At 41.8% G+C, this 21,142-nt stretch overlaps 1 protein-coding gene across 1 annotated transcript in view; it reads right to left on the bottom strand.

Moving 5' to 3' along the window:
• EZR (ezrin) overlaps nucleotides 1–21,033 on the bottom strand; it is a 36,260-nt gene extending 15,227 nt beyond the window's left edge. The window contains exons 1-2 of the mRNA XM_042876019.1: nucleotides 20,862–21,033; nucleotides 4,237–4,320 (exon numbers count right to left, since the gene is read on the bottom strand). Of these exons, the coding sequence (XP_042731953.1) occupies nucleotides 4,237–4,320; nucleotides 20,862–20,873 (96 nt within the window). The 5' untranslated portion in view covers nucleotides 20,874–21,033. The remainder of the gene's footprint in view (nucleotides 1–4,236; nucleotides 4,321–20,861) is intronic.
• Between the last annotated feature and the right edge of the window lie 109 nt (nucleotides 21,034–21,142).

The raw sequence follows: 21,142 nt of genomic DNA, 5'->3' as shown, positions 1-21,142 counted from the left end.
ATCAAGCAGTTATCTGGTCATTATCTCTGAGTGCCTCTTATGAAGAAAAGTTATGCATTCTCTATACATTAAGACAGTCAGAAAGCTTACAGAAGTTATGGCCCTGCAGCTTCTTCCCAAAACCTAAAGGCAAGGAAGGGAAAAATATTAAGCTAAGCTTCAGAATTTGGGGTAACAAGAACAAAGACAAGAACCTTTTAGCCTGTATTCTGAGAAACAGCTTCGTAAACTTCCTTCACAGCAAAACAAGAGGAAAAACAACAACCAAACAATCCTTACATCCAAGATAATGGGTGGGAATGAGGGAATGCATAAAAATGCGTGAAGTACAAAATCTTAAGCCTGTCCATCCTACCAAAATGGACAAAGAATTCCTCAAAACCAGGATTGAAGTGTAAGGCATATTCATGCAACAAAGCTAGGCAAGTTCACGTTTGTTTAATGAAGTTTTAATTCTTCAGTCTTCTGATGTTCTCCTGGTCAGATGATCTGTTCAAAAGGGATACTGCAGTTGCCTTAAGAAACTCTATTAGCTGATGGGTCACAGGACACTGCATACTTGTGCTTGGCCCTGTAAGGCACTGGCTATGCCAGTTCCCACTCAGAAATTGCCAGTGGCACATTCTCCTCCAAGGGAATTTCTTTCCCTTGTTAGTAGAAAGGCACAGGACAGCCTGGACCACCCAAGGAGATGTCCTGGAGCCAGCTTCAGAGATCACTACATGGGTTCTCAGAACACCTCAGATACAGTTGCGGCTTCAGTGGAGCTGTACTCAATATTCAGTGGTTTCATTATTTTCCCCTTCCTCTACCAGGAGTAGAGGAGTTTTGACTCCTATGCATCATACGTTTGAGGTAGAAAAGTCAATAAAGCCGAAGGGCAGTGCCTGAGTAATTTTCCTAGCTGATAGCCAGACCAAGAAATCATGCTGTTGTTTTTAAAAATAGCTTGCTTCTTCAGCAGTCTTTCCCTCCCGCAGTGGTTTTGCAGCTCAAGTTGGGCCACTCCCCATTCCTGTGCAAACCTGTTGCTTCCATATGCTTTATCTGAGTGCAAACTCCATCCAAGATAAGGGCCCAGTAAAGAGAAAGAAGGCTGTGAGAAAAGTTGAAGTGAAATATAGTCTTCATCTGCCCAAGTTTGTGCTGCAGTTCTACCGAAGTTCCCTCCTGATGTGTAGAAGTGCACCCCAACAAGGTATAAGCTGATAACTTTCCAATGATAGGTTTTAAACCCAAGGTACAGGAGGTAAGGGCCAAATCTTCAGGAGGTGATTTTCCATCCCTACAGCACATCAAACGCTGCAACAAGAGCAATCTTCAGAGCTTCAGAACAACTTAGCAGACAGGAGGTATCTTGGATCTGAAGTATCCTGCCTTCTCAGGAGTTCTTGCTTCTCAGTGAGAGGTCAAGAAAGTAGCTTCTCTTCTGCCAGAGATGACCCTGACTCTTAACAGATATAAACAAATCACTGTCATGAAAAGCACAGGGCATAGTTATACTTTCTGTCTAAGCTGCTGCTTTTAAAAGCATAGCTTTTAGTCATTTGTGTTGTTGTGTCCTCAGAGATGAAACCCGAGTTTTCTGTTTTGGTTTAACATGGATGGGAGGAGGGGGTAGCACAAGGGTGATGTGTTGGGAATGGAAGGTCAAACACTACATGCTAGCTCCAAAAATATGCAGGTGTTTCAGATGCACTTCATCAAATTGCTGATTAATACTCTAAATCTATCCCACAGTAATGAAAATCAAAAGGAATTAAACTTATTACTAGTGCTAAACACACAATTTGTGGTACTCTTGTGTACTGCAAAGTTCTTCAGTGATTATAATTTGGTTTCTTGAAGGAAATATATTTCTGTTTCACAGAATCATCATAGAATGGTTTGGGTTGGAAGACATTTAAAATCACCTAGTTCCAACCCCCTGCTATATGCAGGGATGCCTTCCACTAGACCAGGTTGCTCAGAGCCCCATCCAGCCTGGCCTTGAACACCTTCAAGGAGCTGGCATCGACCACTTCTCTGGGCAACCTGTTCTAGTGTCTTACCACCCTCACTTTCCTAATATTTAGTCTAAATCTGTCTTCTTCCAGTTTAAATGCATTTCCCCTTATCTTGTCGCTACATACCCTTATAAAGTCTCTCTCCTGCATTCCTGCAGGCCTCCTTCAGGTACTGGAATGCCACTATGAGGTCCCCCAGAACCTTCACTCCTCCAGGCTGAAGAGCTCAAATCTCTTAGCCTGGCCTCATAGCAGAGGCACTACAGACCTCTGATTAACTTTGTGGCCCCCCTCTGGACTCAATCCAGCAGTTGCATGTCCTTTGTTGGGGGTCCCAGAAGTGGATGCATACTGCAGGTACTGCAGGAATCTCAGGAGAGCAGAGTAGAGGGGCAGAATCACCTCCCTTGACCTGCTGGTCATGCTTCTCTTGATGCAGCCCAAGATACAGTTGGCCCTCTGGGCTGCAAGCACACACTGCTGGCTCATGCTGAGTCTTTCATCAACCAACACTCCCAAATCCTTCTCTTCAGGGCTACTCCCAAGCCATTCTCCACCCACACCGTATTTGTGCTTGGGATTTTCCATTTTACTCCAATTTGGTGACCATGATGTCACAAGGGACAGTGCCAAATGGTTTGTACAAGTTCACATCAGCTGCTCTTTCTCTATCCATTGATGCTGTAACTCCATCATAAAAGGCCGTTTGTCAGGCATGACTTGCCTTTGCTGAAGCTATGTTGGTTATCATCAGTCATCTCATCTTTATTTTCCATGTGCCTTAGTGCACTTAGGGCCTTCAGGAGGAACCTACTCCATGATCTCACCAGGCACAGAGGTTATGTTTCCCCTTTTCCGGTCAGTGGGAACTTCACCAAACTGCCATGATCTTTCAAATAGGATGGATAGCTGCATGGCAACTTTATCCGCCAATTCCCTCAGAACCAGTGGATGGATTTCATCGTATCCCATGGAATTGTGCCACCTTCAGGTTTTTTTACATGGTCTTGAACCTGCTCTTCACTTACAACAGGTAAATCTTCCTTCTTCCAGTTCTTACCTTTGTTTTCTGCAACTTGGACTTGTTTGAAACTTGTTTGAAGAGTACTTCTCACTAAGTCTGCACTACTGTCATAAAGCCTAGCTAGTTCTAGCTAACTCACTGAAGTGAGAAACTGTACCAAGAGAAATTCAGAACGAACAAACATTGTTTAGCCAGTTTTACCTACCTGAGTTAAAACTCAACCACCCTTTGCCATCAAGACCGCTGGGGACAAGGGGAAGTGCAAAAGAATCGCTGCAGCACTTCATAAATACATGGAACTGAAGTCTACACAGATTAATTCTTAGTTTTCAGAGTTTCAGCAGAAACATCTAGATGCAAGCTTTTTTTACTATTTTGTTCTATTTTAAATTTCAGAAGTTGATTTTTCTGATGAAACCAAGGTCTTAAATCAGTTTTATGGTGACAAACTACTTAAGACTAATAAAGTTCTACAAAATGCTCTTTGTTTAGTTGTCATTTCCTGATCTTTGTAGGTCCATCACCAAACAGACCTGTACACTGTTAATGCAGTGGCAGGAAGAGTAACAGTAAGAGAAGGGAATTTCCCTACTCGTGTTCTCCATTTCTTTATGAATCTCTGGAGGCAGGCTAGGCAAGTCTCTACTCTGCCCTGTTGCACAGGGGCTTCATACATAGCATGATATGCTGTAGCTTCTGCATGGCGAACAAACCCTTCTGCTTTACTAGTAGTTTGGAAAACTCGAACACCTGTGGCAAGTTGTAACCTCCAACACAGCTTCTGGATGAACACATTTACACCTACATTCATCAACTGTGTGAAAACCTCATTCTGAAAGGTTTTATGCACGGGGGGCAACATCTCAATCTTAGAATTTAAGAAATGAACAAAAGATAAGCTGCATTTCAAAGCTTAAGTGTATTTTTACACACAACTACGTTGTCCAGACATTCTAGATTCCTTGTAATACATTGTCATTCAACACCGCTAAGAAGTCAGGTTCCACTAGAATGTAACTTATCTGCAGGGATTTTTGCTTATTTCTTTCATTGTGATGGACTTTTGAGAACTTAGGACCAGGGCCCTTTTATTAACAGGCAGAGAAAAGAAAGATAGGAAGGTTTGGAATTCAAACTTAAGAAACCAGTTGTCTTAAACATACTCTAAGCTTAAGCAGCAAGAGCCCGTACCAACCCCACACTGACCTGATCAAACAGCTGTTTGCCTGTAGTGTTTGGCTGGATAGCAAACTCCAGCTCTGCATCCACAGTAACAACTCGAACATTGATCTATGGAGAAAAACAAAAAGCATTGTTTAAGGTACATTGAAAACTATTTCTCCGTGTGAATACAATACTTCGCACATAATACAGTCTCCATTTTTTTTTATACAATAACATAACCCTTATACTCTAGGCATTTAAGCCCCAGTTATATTTTTGTTATCACACCAAACTTAATTGGAGTGCTGACTTTGCTGTCTTATCTAGATTGTTCTGCAGGTTTTCCTTTTCAACACAGAATTGGCTACTGATTGAATGAAGCAGCATTTTAGAGTTGTCAATCTCCAGGCGTAAAATCCTTTAGAATAAGGGTTTCTGCAAAGCATGCAAAATAGCTGCCTACAGGCCATCTCTTTGATTACAAAAAGCCCTAATGACTAAATTGAATTTAAGACTTGTAATTTAACTTCCATTTATATTAGAGCTAGAATTAATCTGAGATTCTAAAGGCTTCAGATTATTCTTATTAGGCAAAAAGCAATAGCTGATAAACTTTCATTCTTTACCTCATAAAAATCTACTCGGCGCAATAACAATATTATAGGGTAAGAGTTCATTAACAGCTAACGTTAGTGAAGAAACACTTTAACCAGATTTGTTCCAATGACAGGAGTGCAAGACAGGGGTTAGCATTGTATGCAGACAGCAATTGTTTAGCTAATGACTAGAAAAAGTCTATTAGCATTTAATCAGGATACAAAGCAACAACCAAGCTTGCAGAGAACAGCATAAGGAGCAGCAAGATAACAGCAAATCAAGAAAGGATTATCTCCAACTCTTCCATTACAGGAGACTACACCACTTGGAATATTACACCACATTTCAGAAAGAAGGAAGTAAAACAATCCCAAAACAAAACAAATAGATAAAAACCCAAACTCAGACAAGTAAGATTTGTAGCTTGGATTTTAAAAAGAAGAGAATGGTTTGGCTTGGAAGAGACCTATAAGATCACCTAGTTTCAGCCCCTTGTTTTAGGCAGGGACACCTCCCTCTAGACCAGTTTGCTCAGAACACCATCTGGCCTGGCCTTGGATATTTCCAGAGAGGGGGCATCCACAAACTCACTGGGCAACCTGTTACAGTGCCTCACCACCCTCACAGCAAAGAATGTCTTCCTAATAGATATAAGGCAGTCTAAATCTGCCTTTTCCTAGTTTAAAACCATTTCCCCTTGTCCTGTCACTACCTGCCCTTCCAGACAGTTCGTCCCCAGCTTCCTTGCAGGCCCCAGACAAAATGCAAATTACACAGAGCATTTTATAAACATTATGCTGCAGACAGCGAGAGCTAACAGACCCCTAAAGCCTGCTACAGCTGCAGCACTGGCACCTCTGCAGAGGCACATGTGTGAAGGAACCACAGGATGCAGTGCAATAGGAATCAAATCACTCACTACAAAACCCAGACACTGCAGCAGTTTCTAGCCGTTTAATTTTGTACATTTAAACTCTACAGTAAATGTCAAGTAAAAGAACGTGTTACAGTTAACTGCAGCACTTTGGATCACAGGACTATGTTAAGGCTTCTTTCCTGCAGCTTAAGAACCAAGTTTCTCAAACAGTGTAACAAGGTAAGATAGCAAATTCTGGAGAACAGCAAGACTGCAATTTGAAGCCACGACCTTAAAAAGCTCCTGCTGCTTAATTCCTCTCAGCAATAAATCCCTACTCATAACCTAATTCCTTTTTACTTCCCCCTCCCCCAAGAAAACATATGCTGATAATCCGCTGTTTTACATTGTGCAAGTTATTTGCACTTCTGGCTGAATCACCACAGTGGGTATAAAAATGAGTATCACTTCGCAAGTTAAATAAATTTAAAGGATGTGCTTCTCAATCCAGTAAAGGTGCAGGATGTTGGCTGAGCACTGGATTCCTGTTGGTATCAGGATAGCCATCTTTATCTCCTTAGTGGTTATCTGCTAATTAAAAACAAGCAAAACCCATGAAACTTAATTCTTTAGCACTAAGACTAAGAATTGAAGTCCCCTGCTTCCTACTTCAACTGACAGCCACAAGAACAGAGGAACACGACTGCTTGCTTATCTAAGAGCTCCCACAGACATCTGGGGCAGTGGTAAAGGTTAATTTCTGTGTGTCAGAAGGACTCAACGACCAGCAGGACAGAGAGGAATTCCCTGGTGTGTTATCTGACAGCCCCACATCACATGACAGGCAGACTAATGAGGGGCTGTCATTTCCCTGAACAGACAACTGCTTGGCAAAGTCCTTTGGAGTGTCCTTTCTGCCATATTACATCCTCCTGCTTCTCATCTCTAAGCCTTGATTTCAAGAATATAAAGGATTTAGATGTATTTTTAATTGCATACTCTACAACCACTCCACACAAGCTTTTAGTCACAGAGAAGCAGGTAATGAAGCAGACGGTCAGAGCTTAATCCACCTGAAACCCTGGTTTAGGCAGTCTGGAAAAACTTCATTGTCTGCCAGGCTGAGAAGACGTGAATGTGACATACAGCTCAGATAATAAGAAACTCCCTACAGCATCAAGATGACTAAATCAAAGCTCAAGATGAACAACAATAAAACAATGCAAGATACTGTTGCAGAGGGAAATAGGAAACCCCTCTAATTCCTATAAGCAACAAAAAGAGCAAGACAGAAGTTAAGAAAAGTTAAGAAGTTAAGGAAACCTTCACACGCAAAATCCTGCTTATCCCACATGGACAAAACAGGTCATTTGTGAGATCCCTACCAAATCCTGGCAGTATTCCAGGTCTAAAACTGAAGCCATAAGCAAATAGTTTAATTGTTTCACCACAGTGGGAGAGGGGCAGCAAAAAAAAAAAAAGAAAAAAGTCCATGACTTACACACGAAGTAAGTTTTTAAAGCATAAGCATAGATTATGCTTAAAATCGTAGACAGAAAGATTCAGCTTCCTAATCCATGGGCTCATGCTGTAAAAATTTGATTATACTTCTACGCCCAAGGCTAACATGCTTAAAATGAAAGAGAACTAGGGCCTTAGAAACCTTATTAGTGTGTACTGAAGCGCTGCAGAACACAAGGCTTTCATCTTTCTCTGCTTAGGATGCAAAAGATTGCTAACAAATTTGATCCACAGAGGAAAAAATAAGCGGTTGCCAACACAATGCCATTTGCATTGAAAGGAAAAATAGCTCCATGAATCATAAAGACAACAGAAACTGAAGAACTCATTTTACTGAACACTAATTCCACGAATTCAGATTGTTCAGGGTAGAACAATAACATTATCTACATTTCCAACAGAGACAGGAAAGTAGAAATAAAATAAAAGACTGAACTGGAGAGAACCTCAGAGCAGACTTTAAATAATCTTAACGCTATGGAAAGTTCCTACACTAGAAGTTACACCAGTTAGGATGGGTTCTTTCTTGTATCAATAGTGCCCTCAGATTTTGCACTTACTCTTTACTTTCCCCAAGATAGTAACTCTTATAATGCTAAATCAGGAAATCAGTCCATGGCAGACCGCAGCTTTTCAGAGACTGTGCACCTGAAAAACATTCAGAAAATGCTGTCTCTTAAGGAGGCAACGTGTTGCCAACCACGTAGTAAGAGGCAGCACCTTCTCTGTGTAAGATCTATGACCTAGATAAAAACCCAAGGTGACACTGCCTCTTCAGACCTCTCTCTTAGATGAGCAGATCCCAAGTGTGTTGGGCACTGTATGTGCAGGCAGCTTTTTGTCTGACTCATGGGCTTGTTGGTCCAGAATCTGTTTCTGGCTGCAGCCAACATGCTGTCTTTGGAGTCGACCATCCATCTCCTGATAGATAACTGCTCTACTGTAAGAAATCCTACATTGAAGGTGAAAAGAGGTGGAATGGGGAAGAAGAAAACAACAACAACATACACATACTCCATACACAGCAAGCTGTATGGATATTTCACATACCTATGCATGAAGGAAACCTAATTGCCCTTACATTCAGTTGAATAATTTTATTACACAACCAACCGTGAAGTTCTGCAAGTCATTTAAAATGCCATACAATTTATTTCCATAAGATAAAGGGCAGTAAATACCAACCTTTACACACATACATAAGAGAAACCAGCACTTTACTTCGTCCATATTATCATTAGGCAGCTCTAAATGCCTCTGATAATGGCCAGGAATGTTTTCTTCCTCTTTTCAAAGAGGGATAAAGAGTCTCCTAACTAGCAGGTTTGCAGGTGGAAATGCTAGTGAAGCATCCTTCCAAGTGGTGGCAACAAGCACCATCATAATGGAAAAACATAAACAGAAATGCCTTCTTTCTTCAGGCATAAAGTCTGGAAATCCCAAGTTGGTGGTACACGTAAACAGTCCAACCACATATCAGAGGGTACAAGGGTTTGTTGAAGTGCTGCAACTGCACAGCACTTACTGTGAAAAATGCATATATAGCCCTGTAAAAGTTTCCCGCACACAGTCAAGCTGTCTGCATAGCACACGGATGTGTCTGTGCTGAAGGAATATAGCATTCTCAGCAAAGAACTGAAAGAAACAGCATTAAGAATCACAAGCCAGCCCGGCTTACATTCTTGCTTCTGCAGGTCCGTATGCTATATCTGCTCCTCCACCACACAAACAACTACTACTGTATTTGCAATCAATGACAAGCTTTTTCCTCTGACTTGTAATGCGTCTGCATGGATGAAATAATTACATTTCAACCTTAGCAACCAGACCTGTTTATAGATGCATACAGTGATTGGGCAGCTGATAATAGAAAAAGCCATTTCACACAGCAGCTTTAGAAAGGGCACTGAAACTGCTCTCTATTCCTCTGCCTTCAATGTATTAGTGTTCATTGGAAACAGGCTCAACAACAAAGAGAGAACACTGTCAGCTCTGTTTGATGACAGCTATTGTGCCGCAAACTGATGGCGTAACTGTAGGCCCTGATGTTGGAAACTATTTGGGGAAAAAATATTCAGTTTTGTCCAGGAAAGAAACCCTTGAGGCTCCAAGCTCAGCAGTGCTCAGCACCCTTCCTCTTGTCACATCTACTTTAGGGACACACATTCTGATCCTTTCAGGGTTGGCCAAGGAGCTGAAAGGGGGATGTATGTGGTGGAGTGCAGGGAGTAACAAAAAGTAGTGAAGTATTCTTACAGTTTCTGGAAGATGGAGCATACAGGTCCACAAACAGCATCCAGTGGAAAACTGAAATTGTTTAGGAGGACAGGGCTAGAGTTCAAAGAGCTTGCTAAGTCTGAGACATGGTTACATGTGTTACACATGGAAAAGTGAGGATGGAAAAGAGAGACAAGGGTGATGAACAAATTACAGGTTTGTAAACAATGGGCTGTTTGCCCAAAACCAGCAGGACTGGAGACAAGGATATAGTCTGTTATAATCCCCAGAAAAAAAGATCATCACATTTCCTGGTGTGATGCTATTACATAGTAGGAAAAAATTGCATTCTTGAGTGTACTGGTCACTGGAAGCATTACAGAAGGTGACTACTCTTTTCTGCTTGGATGATGACCTGCCAACTGGAATTTTGTCATCCAAATTTGAATGCTTCTTTTGAAAGGGAACAAGTTAGTCAAGGAAAGTCGGCTTTTAAACTGCAGATCAGTTTTTCTCCTGAATTATGTAAAACTGGATTTGATTTGCTAGCACATCACTGATGTCTTTTTAAATATAAACTTATTTTTTTTTCCTCATCTGAGGCATGAAGTGCTTGTAAAGAGGACAGGAACTTTTAAACCCAGAAAGAGGTGAACACACACACACACAGCCCACAGCTAGGAAAAAAAAAATAAAAATCCAACCCCAAACTCCCTTATTTTGCAGACAGAGTGATAGAAAAACAGTGAGTGGTAAGGTACTGGGATACTGTACATCCACTTCCATGTAGCCTTCAGACAACATAGATGGAATACACCCCCCAGTCACAGATTTTTATGATATGGAGGATCTCCAGAGCAGGATGTTCAGAAAGCTGGAATTAGAAGGCAAGCTACAAACCTGCAATTTCTCTTCTGGGGGAAGGAGGGAGAACCCGATTCCTATGAGAGCAAAGAAGAACCATACAGCACAACACAGAACAATGCCTTCAATATGACCCATGTGCTCATCCCCTCCTTTTGTGCAGGAATCCTTTCCATGCTGCATGCCCAACACCCAGTATTTCAGAGAGGGCAGCAGAAGCACAGCAAAATAGTCCTGAACATTTTCTTCCACACTGCTGAGCATAGTTTGCTAACAGGAGAGAAAACAGCCTCATCAGCTCACGGAACGTGAATGGGACACTGCTCCATTGGCATCCACCTGAGCAATGCAGCGTGCTCATCGCACTGATTTAGCAGACCAGTTTCTCAGCATACCATGTTAAATTGAGAAGACCTGACTGCAAACAAAAGGACGTGTTCCCTTCAGGTCTCATTGTGTTGAACATTGCTTCCTCATGGCAAGTAAATGGGAACATTAAGTCACGTTCCACAGGAATTCCTCTGAGTTTATGAAGCAGAGTTAGATACCTCTGCATTTGCAACAGGTAAGATTAGAGTTGAATAGGCTGCTCTTTGTTCCTTAAAAACTTGCTCACCTTCCCATGACGGAGGAAATACCACAGAAGGTAAACAGACTGGTCTATAATAGCCTAAAAAGCCAGCAGTTAGTTTCAGATTGTGCAGCACAGTTGTCAGCCTTATCTATTAGTCAATTTCAATGCTTATGCAACTGTAGTAATCTTTTTAGAAATACTTTTTTTGTAGTAATCTTCAATATTTATGGACCAATAACTATGCCATCTACAATAAAATGAAGTTTCTTACTTTTACTCAAGGCAATAGGAATCCAGTCTTGCAGCTTTCATGAAAGGTAAAAAGCAAACAAACAAAAAACCCAAAACCACAACAACCCATGTGGCAGTTTTTCCTTAAGAGAGAAAGTAATTTGAGGGGAAGCCAAGAATAATGTTGATGTGAAATCTCAAAGCCAAAGACTCTTCTGAATCTCCTGCATGAGGAAAGGCTGAGAGATCTAGGACAATCCTGTCTGGAGAAGGCTGAGAGGGAATCTCATGACTGTTTATAAATACCCAAAATGCAGGAGTCAAGTCGATGGGGACAGACTCTTCATTAGCAAGCAGCAATACAACCAGGGGCAACAGGCACAAACAGGACCACAGGAAATTCCATGCTAACACGCAGAATAACTTCTTTACTGTCAGAGTGATGGAGCTCCAGAACAAGTTGTTGAGAGAGGTTGTGGAGTCTCCTTCTGTGGTTATATTCAAGACCTATCTGGACGCCTACTTGTGCAATCTATTGCAGGGTCTCTGCTTCAGCAGCAGAGCTGGACTTCATTTCTAGAGATCCTTTCCAACTCCTAAAATTTGGTGATTCTGTGATGAAGGCTGGGGGTTGTGCATGCAGGTAGGAAAACCTACGCAGGTCTTGGGAGTCATCCAGAAATTCCAGTTTTAACAAAGCAGGCTGAAATTTTAGAACAAACTCCATTTTCCTCCTAAGTGTACAGAAAGAGATCAGAAGAATGCCAATCTATTAAGTTTGGTTTTGCACTAAGGTCACTTGGCTCTTCTTTGTGAGACAGCATGAAACCTTACTTACAATTAAGCATAAAGATAATTCCAGAATGCAAATTCAAACCAACTTAGCCTAGATATGCAGAAGATGCATACTAAGTTATATACTATTTCAGTTTCTTTAACCAGAGTCTGATATCTTCTATCAGTATATACTAAAAATGCAGAGCAGGCATTTGTGTGAAAAGCTGAGCATTGCTGCATTTCACTTTTTTATCTAAGGTCAAACAGTAACACTCTGCATACCAGAAGATCATGAGCATTTCATGCAGGCATGGGAAACACGTATCTTTAACTGTCCTTGCTCCCAAGTGAGAAAATCTCAACTGCAGACATCCAGCAGCCTCCTCTGACCTTTGGTCAGCTCTGTTAAGGTAACATAAGCTCCTCAGTGAAAGAGAAAAGCCAAAAGAGAAATTAAAATAAAATAACTAGGAAAACAACAGCAACAACAACAAACCAACCAGACAAACAAAAAACTAACAAAATCCCAACAACTTTCTCCACCAGCCCAAAGGTTTCCCTCAACAAACAAGCTTTGTCACTGTCTCCAGTTAGGAAGAAATTTAAAAATTGATACAAAGCAGCTTTTTAAGCATTAAAATTGTTTTTGTTTTTTTTTTTTTACAAATCTAAAATTTCCTAAGGGGTATCTCTAGGTTCTAACAAAACATAAAGCAATGTAATTTAAGTTTGACCCCTTAAGTCATCTTTCTGTTATAGAGCTCAGTGGTTTTTCATGTAAAACGCTTGATCTTACTTTCTCTGCTGGCTCCAGATGGTTTACTCTCAACACAGACCAAGTTAGGAAGTAACAGGAGGGTTTAAGCTGTTCTTTTGGAAGGGAAAAATATCCTTTAGAGACTCTCTGATGCTGTACTATGGGAATATCTGTGTACAAGCACAAAACACACCACCACGACAGTAGACTGGGGACTGCCGCTTGCATGAGCCAGCTGCCCTCACTGAATGTTAGGACAGATTTAAGAACACAGACTGCAGCAACAATTGGTCCTTTGTTCCTAAAGGATAAACACAGAGGGAAGCTGGGGGCCACTGGATCCAACTCCTTCATACATAGTCTGTTTTATCATTACAACCATTGCATCCAATTAAACATAATGAAGGTGCAAGATTAAGGCCTTACACACCAAGTTTATAGAAGACCTCGCAACCAATCTTCAAATAAGCTTCATCTGACAAAATCAGAGAGTTCAGAATGAACCAGATCATTCAGCTGGTCTTCCACCACAAATATCAACGTTGGCCCAAATGCAGATTATACTGAGGTTGAAGCTTTCAGGTTTTATTCTAGTTTTATAGTCTTTAAAAGTAACTTAATCTAAGATTTATGGCAGCCAACTATACAATGTAATACTGTCCTTCTGCAATCCACACAGAATACCGAGCATCTCAGCATGGATCCAGAATACCAACACCATTACCAACATTTGGCATTTCATTTGGAAACAACAGGAGGGCAACAACTTACATAGCAGCTGAGCTTCACAGTATGAACTCACAACAGAGAAAAGCAGGGTCTGAAGGCATGATTCATCTAAAAAAGAGCTGCACTAGCCTCAAAGCCTTCCATTAATCTAAGCACTATATTGGTACCTTTTACTCCAGCACTTATGCAAAGATGTAGGTTCTAGGAAACAGTTTGCACACATACACAAGACTTAATTCTGAAGAGCCAAAAATTTGATGCTCACTTTAAAACTACACAACCTGTCAGCTCAGCAATTTTTCAACAAACCCAGTATGAGCAGTATTAGCACAGGATACAGTGATTGTACTTCTGAAGAAGAAGGGCACATCGGATTGGAGCAGAATGGGCTATGTGAACACAAGGAGAGGCTGACTTACTCTCAGGATTATGCTGAGACTTTGAAATTGAGAACATTTTCAGCAACTGCACTCTTCCCAAATGTAGATGTCACAGGAGACAAGGCAGTATTTTGCATCAGACATGAATCAGTTTGCATGGAAATTATTCCATGCAAGGATGAATGAAACTGGTAAGGATTTCAGTTTGGAAGAAAGTTAACCAAGCTTAGGACATAGGAGCATATAGAGTCACGGGTGATATGAACAGAGCAGACAAAGACCAAGCGTTCACCGCCTCTATCAACACAATACACGGGGCATCAAAACTGGTCAGTTCTAAGCAAGAGAAAGTAATTCTTCAAACAGAGCTGTAGCAAGGAGTTCTGTAGATAACTTTTCAAATACTGTGAAGGTTATCTAGGACAGCCTCATTATGGCATAGTCTGGATGCAGGAGTTCACACGTTTTCAAGGGAGGCTAGACAAGTTCACAGAAACCCGCTTTCTAACTCATGATATAGGAACTTCCTGCCTCCAATATCTCATCAGTTCATAGGAAAGCAATTGTGCATATCTTTCAAACACTCTTCCTTAGGCATCAGCTTTTTGGCCAGCAGCAGAAGCATAGTATTTGGCTAGAGGGCCTTTCTCCTTGACCTGGCAAGGCCACTCACATTCTTGAAGAGATCAAGGTGCAGGAAGAACATAAAAAGCATTTACTTAAGGAGAAGTAGCAGTGTAACATGTCACACAAGTCTAGGTAATGATATATGTTCATTCTGCATTCCAGTTATGAATCCATTTGTCAAAGAGGGATTTACTGATTTGATGCCCCACCCTTCTGTTTTACCTGTTCTATAAATCTTTAATTTTATCCCATGGACTTCGATGGAACACATCACGCGGCACTTGCAAAATTTATGAGCGGGATTATATGATGTGATCACCTGTGATAGCTTGACAGCCTGATCTATGTCCATTACACTGCAGTGCTTACACTTCCCAACAGAGTACTTCAAACAGTAAGCAACAGGTACTATTTGTTCCCAGATAAAGGTAGGTCATTACAAGTCCTGGAATGTCAGCTAATCACAGACAGATTGCTCTTAGGACATTATGGATAGTATTGGAAAAGTTAGTGGAAAGATTAGCAAAATATTCCTTTCTGACTACTAAAACAGCTTGAGGACTTCTGAGATGAAACTACACAGGTCCTTCACTACTGAAGCAACAAGTACAGCAATTTATAAAAGGGGGCAAAAATACAACTCTGGAAATTCTGCCCGCAATGCTGCATCAGTTTTTGAGGGGGGAAGCTGTTTTCTCCTGCTTTGAGTTCCCTATACATCAGTTATGTAACTCACCTGCCAATCTGCACATTTCAGCCATCAGGAATATTGTATAATCACCTATTTTTACAAAGATTAAAAAGTTAAGCCAGCTAAGCTTTCACAATTAAAGTGCATTCTGCGTATGTTAAAGAACAACTTCAGCTCTGACAAAAAACTCTGAAATCAAGATCCTATAGCAGTCTTTGAAGTTCTCTACTGGGCTTAGTCAGGCAAAATTCAGACACTCTAGTACAAGCGTGAGATTCCTCAGACCCCATTTCTTTACTCAGTAGGCAGCCTGTAGATCTCCTCTATGCACCTGCAGAATGCCGGTCTCTTGACAAAGCTGAGAAGCACTGTTCAGCTCAAGATTAATCAGCTGGATGTGCACACATTCACATCCCCAGAGAAGCCGCTCACACACATCCTACATCAAAGCTGAAGTGCAACAGTGAATCTGGATGTTACCATGCAGAAAAATCGAGAGAGAAAGAGACAGCCGTAGCGATGTCTCTCAGCTTTGCACAACAGCTTGAGCACTTGCTTGTGGAAGTTGAAGAGAGAAACAATTGCCACATGAGATAATCTTCTCACGTGGCAATTCCACACTCAAATCTCAAAACTAGCAAAGGTTACAGAAGCTGTACGAGGAGTCCCAGCATCTCTTCCAGGGAACTTACACAGCAGAAAGCCAAACACAACAGTCACTGCTAGTAAGAAACAGTTCCCACTCCCTAGTCAGAAGTTCAGAGTCCTGAATTTTAATTCTGACTTGGGATTTTTATTTGAATTGACAGCTACAGTGTCAGGTTCTCAGCAATCCCAGCTCAGCACCACGCTACCCACACTCCCTCAAAGTTGAAGGTAGGTAACGCATGAAGACAACTATGAAACAGGGGTTAGAAACAAAACCTGGATCTGAACAAACATGCAGAGTGGAGGCAATGCACTTAGCTGTAACACCAAGCTAAGCTTTCTTTATAGATTCACATAGCAACAACTGTTTCCTCTTCCAAGAAGGAAAAAATGCTGTGAACTGCTCAGTAAAACCCTGAAACTTCAGCTGCTTCCATGGAGAAGCATTTCTCAGCTCAGAGACTAAGTATTACCTAATGCTGAAACCAGGTTTCAAAAACAACCACACGGCACAGCCAAGATATATTACTTAACAGTGTGTAGTGTGGTTCAATGATCTTAGGCAGCACTGCCTTCCTTCAAGGTCAATTGAGTGATTATGGGATTTACAGTGCACATAAAGCCCTTTGGACACAGCTTGCCAAACAAGAACAACACTGAAGCAGGAACCTTCAGCGGCCATCAAGAAGAATTATTCTCAAAAAGTCCTGACATATCACGGATTTTTTATTTATTTATTTTCGTGAACAGAGGAAGATGTTCACATGGGAGGAAGTAGAACAGGAAGGCTTATCTCCACCCTCTGCCCTTTAAGAAGGCTAAGAAATTATTTAAGTAGTGACTAACACTAACAGTTAACACTTGATTTCTCCAAAGCAGCTAACAAGAACAGACTGACCTCAGGAATGCTTATGCTCATACAGTAATTTGGATTTTGGCATAATTGTGAACTCACTCTATTCTAACTTTAACCACTTGTGAACTACTTCCTACATTCACTATTAACAGAATCCTTCAACTTCCTTTTGAAGCCTTGAGTGAGACTTTGCACACTTGGTTGATACTAGCTTTCTTCCATTTTGCACCAGAGCGTGCACCCTTAGTAGCAAGTGCACCAAATACTGTATCATCTGATGTATTGCAATTCGTGCTCAGAAGAAAAAAAAGCCAAAAACTTATTCCTGCATAAATCCATAACTATCCATAAGCCAAGAGCATGTTAATTATTTGTGATCACTAAAGGGTGTTTTTTTTGTTTGTGCTTTTTTTGTTTTCTGGTTTTTTTTTTTTATTATTCAGTCCTGTTGCAGAAATTTGCTTTGAAGAAATTGAAGACAAAACTGTTACATGCAGTTAGAAGACACAGTTAAGAAGAAATTGGGAAGATCTGGAAAATATAAAAAATTATTAGTATTTAGAGTAAATCTTTGTTGCTACACGTCTTGCTCTTCAGGTTGGCTTATGACAAATGCTGAATTGTAATGCCATTGGGTGTTCACAGACAGATAAAGGTTTGGCTTGAAGACTTACATGCTGTCCTCGTGTTCATTTTTAGAATGCATGTATATTCAATAGCAAACAAGTACGGAGGACTCATCTAACCACTTGGTGCCAGGCACACACTAGCACATTAATAATAACACAGGACTGGGAAAAGCCTTTTGAGTCATCTGTTCCAGCTGTGCACTCCTACAGGCAGCAGCACTACATTGTGTCTTCGTCAGACTTTATCTTAAGGGCATTAGGTCTTAGAACGCTCCGGGGGAGGAGAAAGCAACCAGAAACTGAACTGCTCTGATATCTCCAAGTTCCCTTAACTATAAGCCTTGCTTAAAGCAATTCCTCCCTTTCATTGGCATTTAAATCCTTTGTATTTTAAACTAAACAAGCTCCCTTTTTGTGAGGAGGCTTTCCTCCTACAATCAACCCCAAAACCTTCTCCATGTTCTGCTTAGGATTTGTGTTTTCTGGACAAGGATAAGTATGACAACCTATCTTCAAGAAATTTTCTAACACCTCCTATTACTGCTTTCCATCAGGGAAACTCCATATATTGCAGATCAATGGACAAGACAGTCCATCCTATCAACAACTAGTTCATATCATTCTATCCCATACATTGAGGGAACTCTTTCCACCACCCTACCAAGATTAATTATTGAAATGGGAGAGTTTTTGGTTTTTTGTGGGTGTTTTTTTTTTTTTAATATATGTGCTTTATACTCCTACATATGATGGCTCTCTGCCCCCCCATCACTGGCAGATATTGTTGGTATGCTCAGCTTTCTGAACATAGGCTATTAGTATACATGGTAGAAAATGATGCCTTGATATATTCCCCTGCACCCTCTTTTAGCAGCAGAAGTTGATAGGCTGCATTTATTGCTGACCTCTCTTTAGGAGTGTTATAAAAATGTAGACAAGTATTAAAGGTCCTTATGTGACATTACATCAAATGCTCTACTGCAAAGCTGACATCATTTCTTGAGATGCTTTCTTTCCCTCCTCCTCAATATTTTCTAAGAGTAAAAAGAATAATCTACTTTCAAAAAAGTACCACAGAATGTTGATAGGTCAGATCAAATTAACAGGTCTATAGAGCAGAGATCACGTTTCCTTCTCCTTCTGTAAGTAATGTTCAGTAGTCCTCAGCCCTGTGGCTCTATTTGACTGGCTTGCTTTGCCAAAGGATGTATTCAGCTAGAACCCCATCCATGCAATGAGTCAAGCAGAAATAAGCTAGCAACATATGGATAAAGGAAAAACACAGTGAGCACACAGACACTTCAGTAATGAAAAGACGCAAGGCTCATCAAGTCAGTTTATTGCACACTTCGCTTCTCCTCAGAAAACAAAGAAAGATTTGAACAAGATAACATCTCTTGTGTCTCTTTATGTAATAATTTACCATTCGTGAAACCTTATGAACTATTGTACAGACTAGATGGAAGTTAAGCTTCTGAACTGTTGGTGAACTTCCAGCTAAAAACCCTTAAGAGCTGGGGTTACATATAAGAGAAGTTACATATTTACAGCTTACTCCAGAGATCTTGTTACTCTATAACTGTTACACATGGCAGAAAGTCTGTGTTGAATTATAAATTAACACTTGCCTTAATTATCAAAGAAGATTTCACAATTATTACCTGAAACGTTGCCAAGATATATTTTGAGCACCCTAGACATGTGTCTGATCCAACAAACAGCAATAAAGCACTGGTACAGAATCTGGCGTGTGCTTGGCTTTCTAGTACTTCACTATGGTACATTACTAATATACAAAATCACTCACATTTTACTGTCACTGGACTTATTTACTGTGAAAGACTAAATTCCAGTCTGTAAGCTTTCTGTCTGCATATTTTCTGTTACCACAAAAGCTCTGTATGGAGGTTTACCTTTGCTGCTTTGGGGACAGGTAGAAAGCAACTGCCAAGATCTTGGTGATTATTTTCTGCTTATAAATAAAAATTTTAAGATGACAACTGATAACAAGCTTGTAAAACCACATCCCTATCAGCATGAGGTCTGACAAACAACACTGTGTATACTTACGCTAAGCTGACAAGACACACACAAACAAGTGCAGGTAGAATCTATTTAGTACCCGTGTATTTGACCTATCAAACAAAAACTGCCTCCTCATTTCCTATGAGTTCACGATATCAGTCCCCACACACCTCAAAGGCTCTTATCAAGCTCCTTCTGAGCACAGTTCTGCTCTGGAGCGACAACTTCACACCCCTTCCCACCTCACCCTGCAAAGTGATAGGAATCCTATTTAGCTGTATTAAGAACAAATGAGCTGGATTTGAAGGATCTGAATACTGTCTCGATCTGCAGAAGTCAGACCAAAGTGTTCTGTTAAAAAACCTCTACAAAATTATCTTTGTATGCATCCGCTAAGGTGGCAGTCAGCCTCCCCAACAAGGGGGAATTGAATGCAGACTGCAAAAAGAACAGCTTATGCCACACAAACTCTGGACAAAGAGTCTTCTCCATAAATCCTGGACAGCAGGTCACGTCTCAGAAACCATTAAAGCATGGCTGTCCTTCCGCAGAGAGATAAAGAGATTTTTCCCACACCTACTCATGGCTTCCAGTATCACCTCCTGTTGTTTAAATACATCCAGGAAGAATGAAGGTTTAGCACTTCTTCAAAGAATTCAAAGACAGAAAGAATTCTTTCTTCTGCTCCCCCCCTCCCCCCCCAAGTTTACAGAAACTGCAATGTAAGTTAATCTAACCTCTCCTTAACTAAGTTAAATTTAGCGTTACAGTGGCAGAACATCCACTGCTTATAACCCCAAGGATAAGCTTGCCTAGTCTCCTTCCAAAAGGTATAGCTAATAATCTTGGAAGTTCTTCACTGTGCTGTGTTTTAAGTACTGCCTCTCTTGGAAACAGACAGCAACAATCTACTCTGCTCTTCAGATTCCGAAGCTGCCTGCATCAATGAGTGCAGGCAGCTCCGTACCAGCCAGCTCCTCAAGGGAGTTACCGTTTCTAACTGCCAGTGTGGCAGCAGATTTCAAAGCAAAACAATCTGAAAAAAGAAACAAAAAAAAAAAAAAAAAAATAATAAAAAATTTTCCAATGAAGAAAAAAAAAAGAAAGAAAGAAAGAAAGAAAGGAGCAGAAACGCCTTAATGAAGACTGCTAGAGACCACCTGGCAACAGACCCAGCGGCAGCACTGTGGGGAACGGTACTATGATTCCCTGGGACTTAATTTTTTAATCACGAAGGCAGGAAACGAGGACCTGTCATTAAGCGTTCACAAATACCAAGTGAGAGCCGGTGCAGTTTTGCCACCTCACGGACGCGGGAGCACAGTAAACCCTTCTTTCGGTGCCCCGCGAGCTCCGCGCGATCCCGGTCACGGCGCTCCGAGGGCAGTTCATCAACGCCCGCAGCCTCCCGCCGATGCCGGCTCCCTCCCGGACACGGCGGCGGAGCGCCTTCGGCGGCCCCAGGGCGCGGTCCTCCCCTCCAACCGCCGCCGGGCGAGCGGCCCGACTTTCAGCATGGCTCCCTAGGGCGGTTCCGCGTTTGAACCGAGCCGCTCCAAGCGGCCGCTCGGTTGGTTCCGGAGCTTCCTCGCGGTTAAGTCCGCGCCCCATGGAGCTTCCCTAGGCGTCTCGGCAGAGCCCAGGCGCAGCAGACAAGAGCACCCGGGCAGCCCCCGCGCCTCGCTTACCGGTTTCGGCATTTTCAGCGCTGTCGATGCTTCCGCAGCTCCAGAGAGCAACGCTCATGCAGCAGCTGCCCCGCCTCAGCCGAGCGCCCCGCGAGGAGAAGGAGGAGAAGGAGGAGGAGTGAGAGCCGCTCCCGGCCACGGCGACGGCACAACCCGCGAGTGCGGCGCCGGCCGCCCGGCGGCGGTTAAGTACGCAGGTGGGGCTGCGGCAGTGACTCACCCGCCACCGGCCATTCCCCGCCGCTCCCCCCTGCGCTCTGCGAGCACGGGGCGGCCTCGCC

Source organism: Lagopus leucura, unplaced genomic scaffold (genome assembly GCF_019238085.1).
Source record: "Lagopus leucura isolate 7727_CA_CO unplaced genomic scaffold, USGS_WTPT01 Super-Scaffold_73, whole genome shotgun sequence".
NCBI classification, from domain to species: Eukaryota; Metazoa; Chordata; class Aves; order Galliformes; family Phasianidae; genus Lagopus; species Lagopus leucura.
The sequence above is the reverse complement of the archived record's forward strand: the minus strand, read 5'-3'. Positions and strand labels throughout refer to the sequence as shown.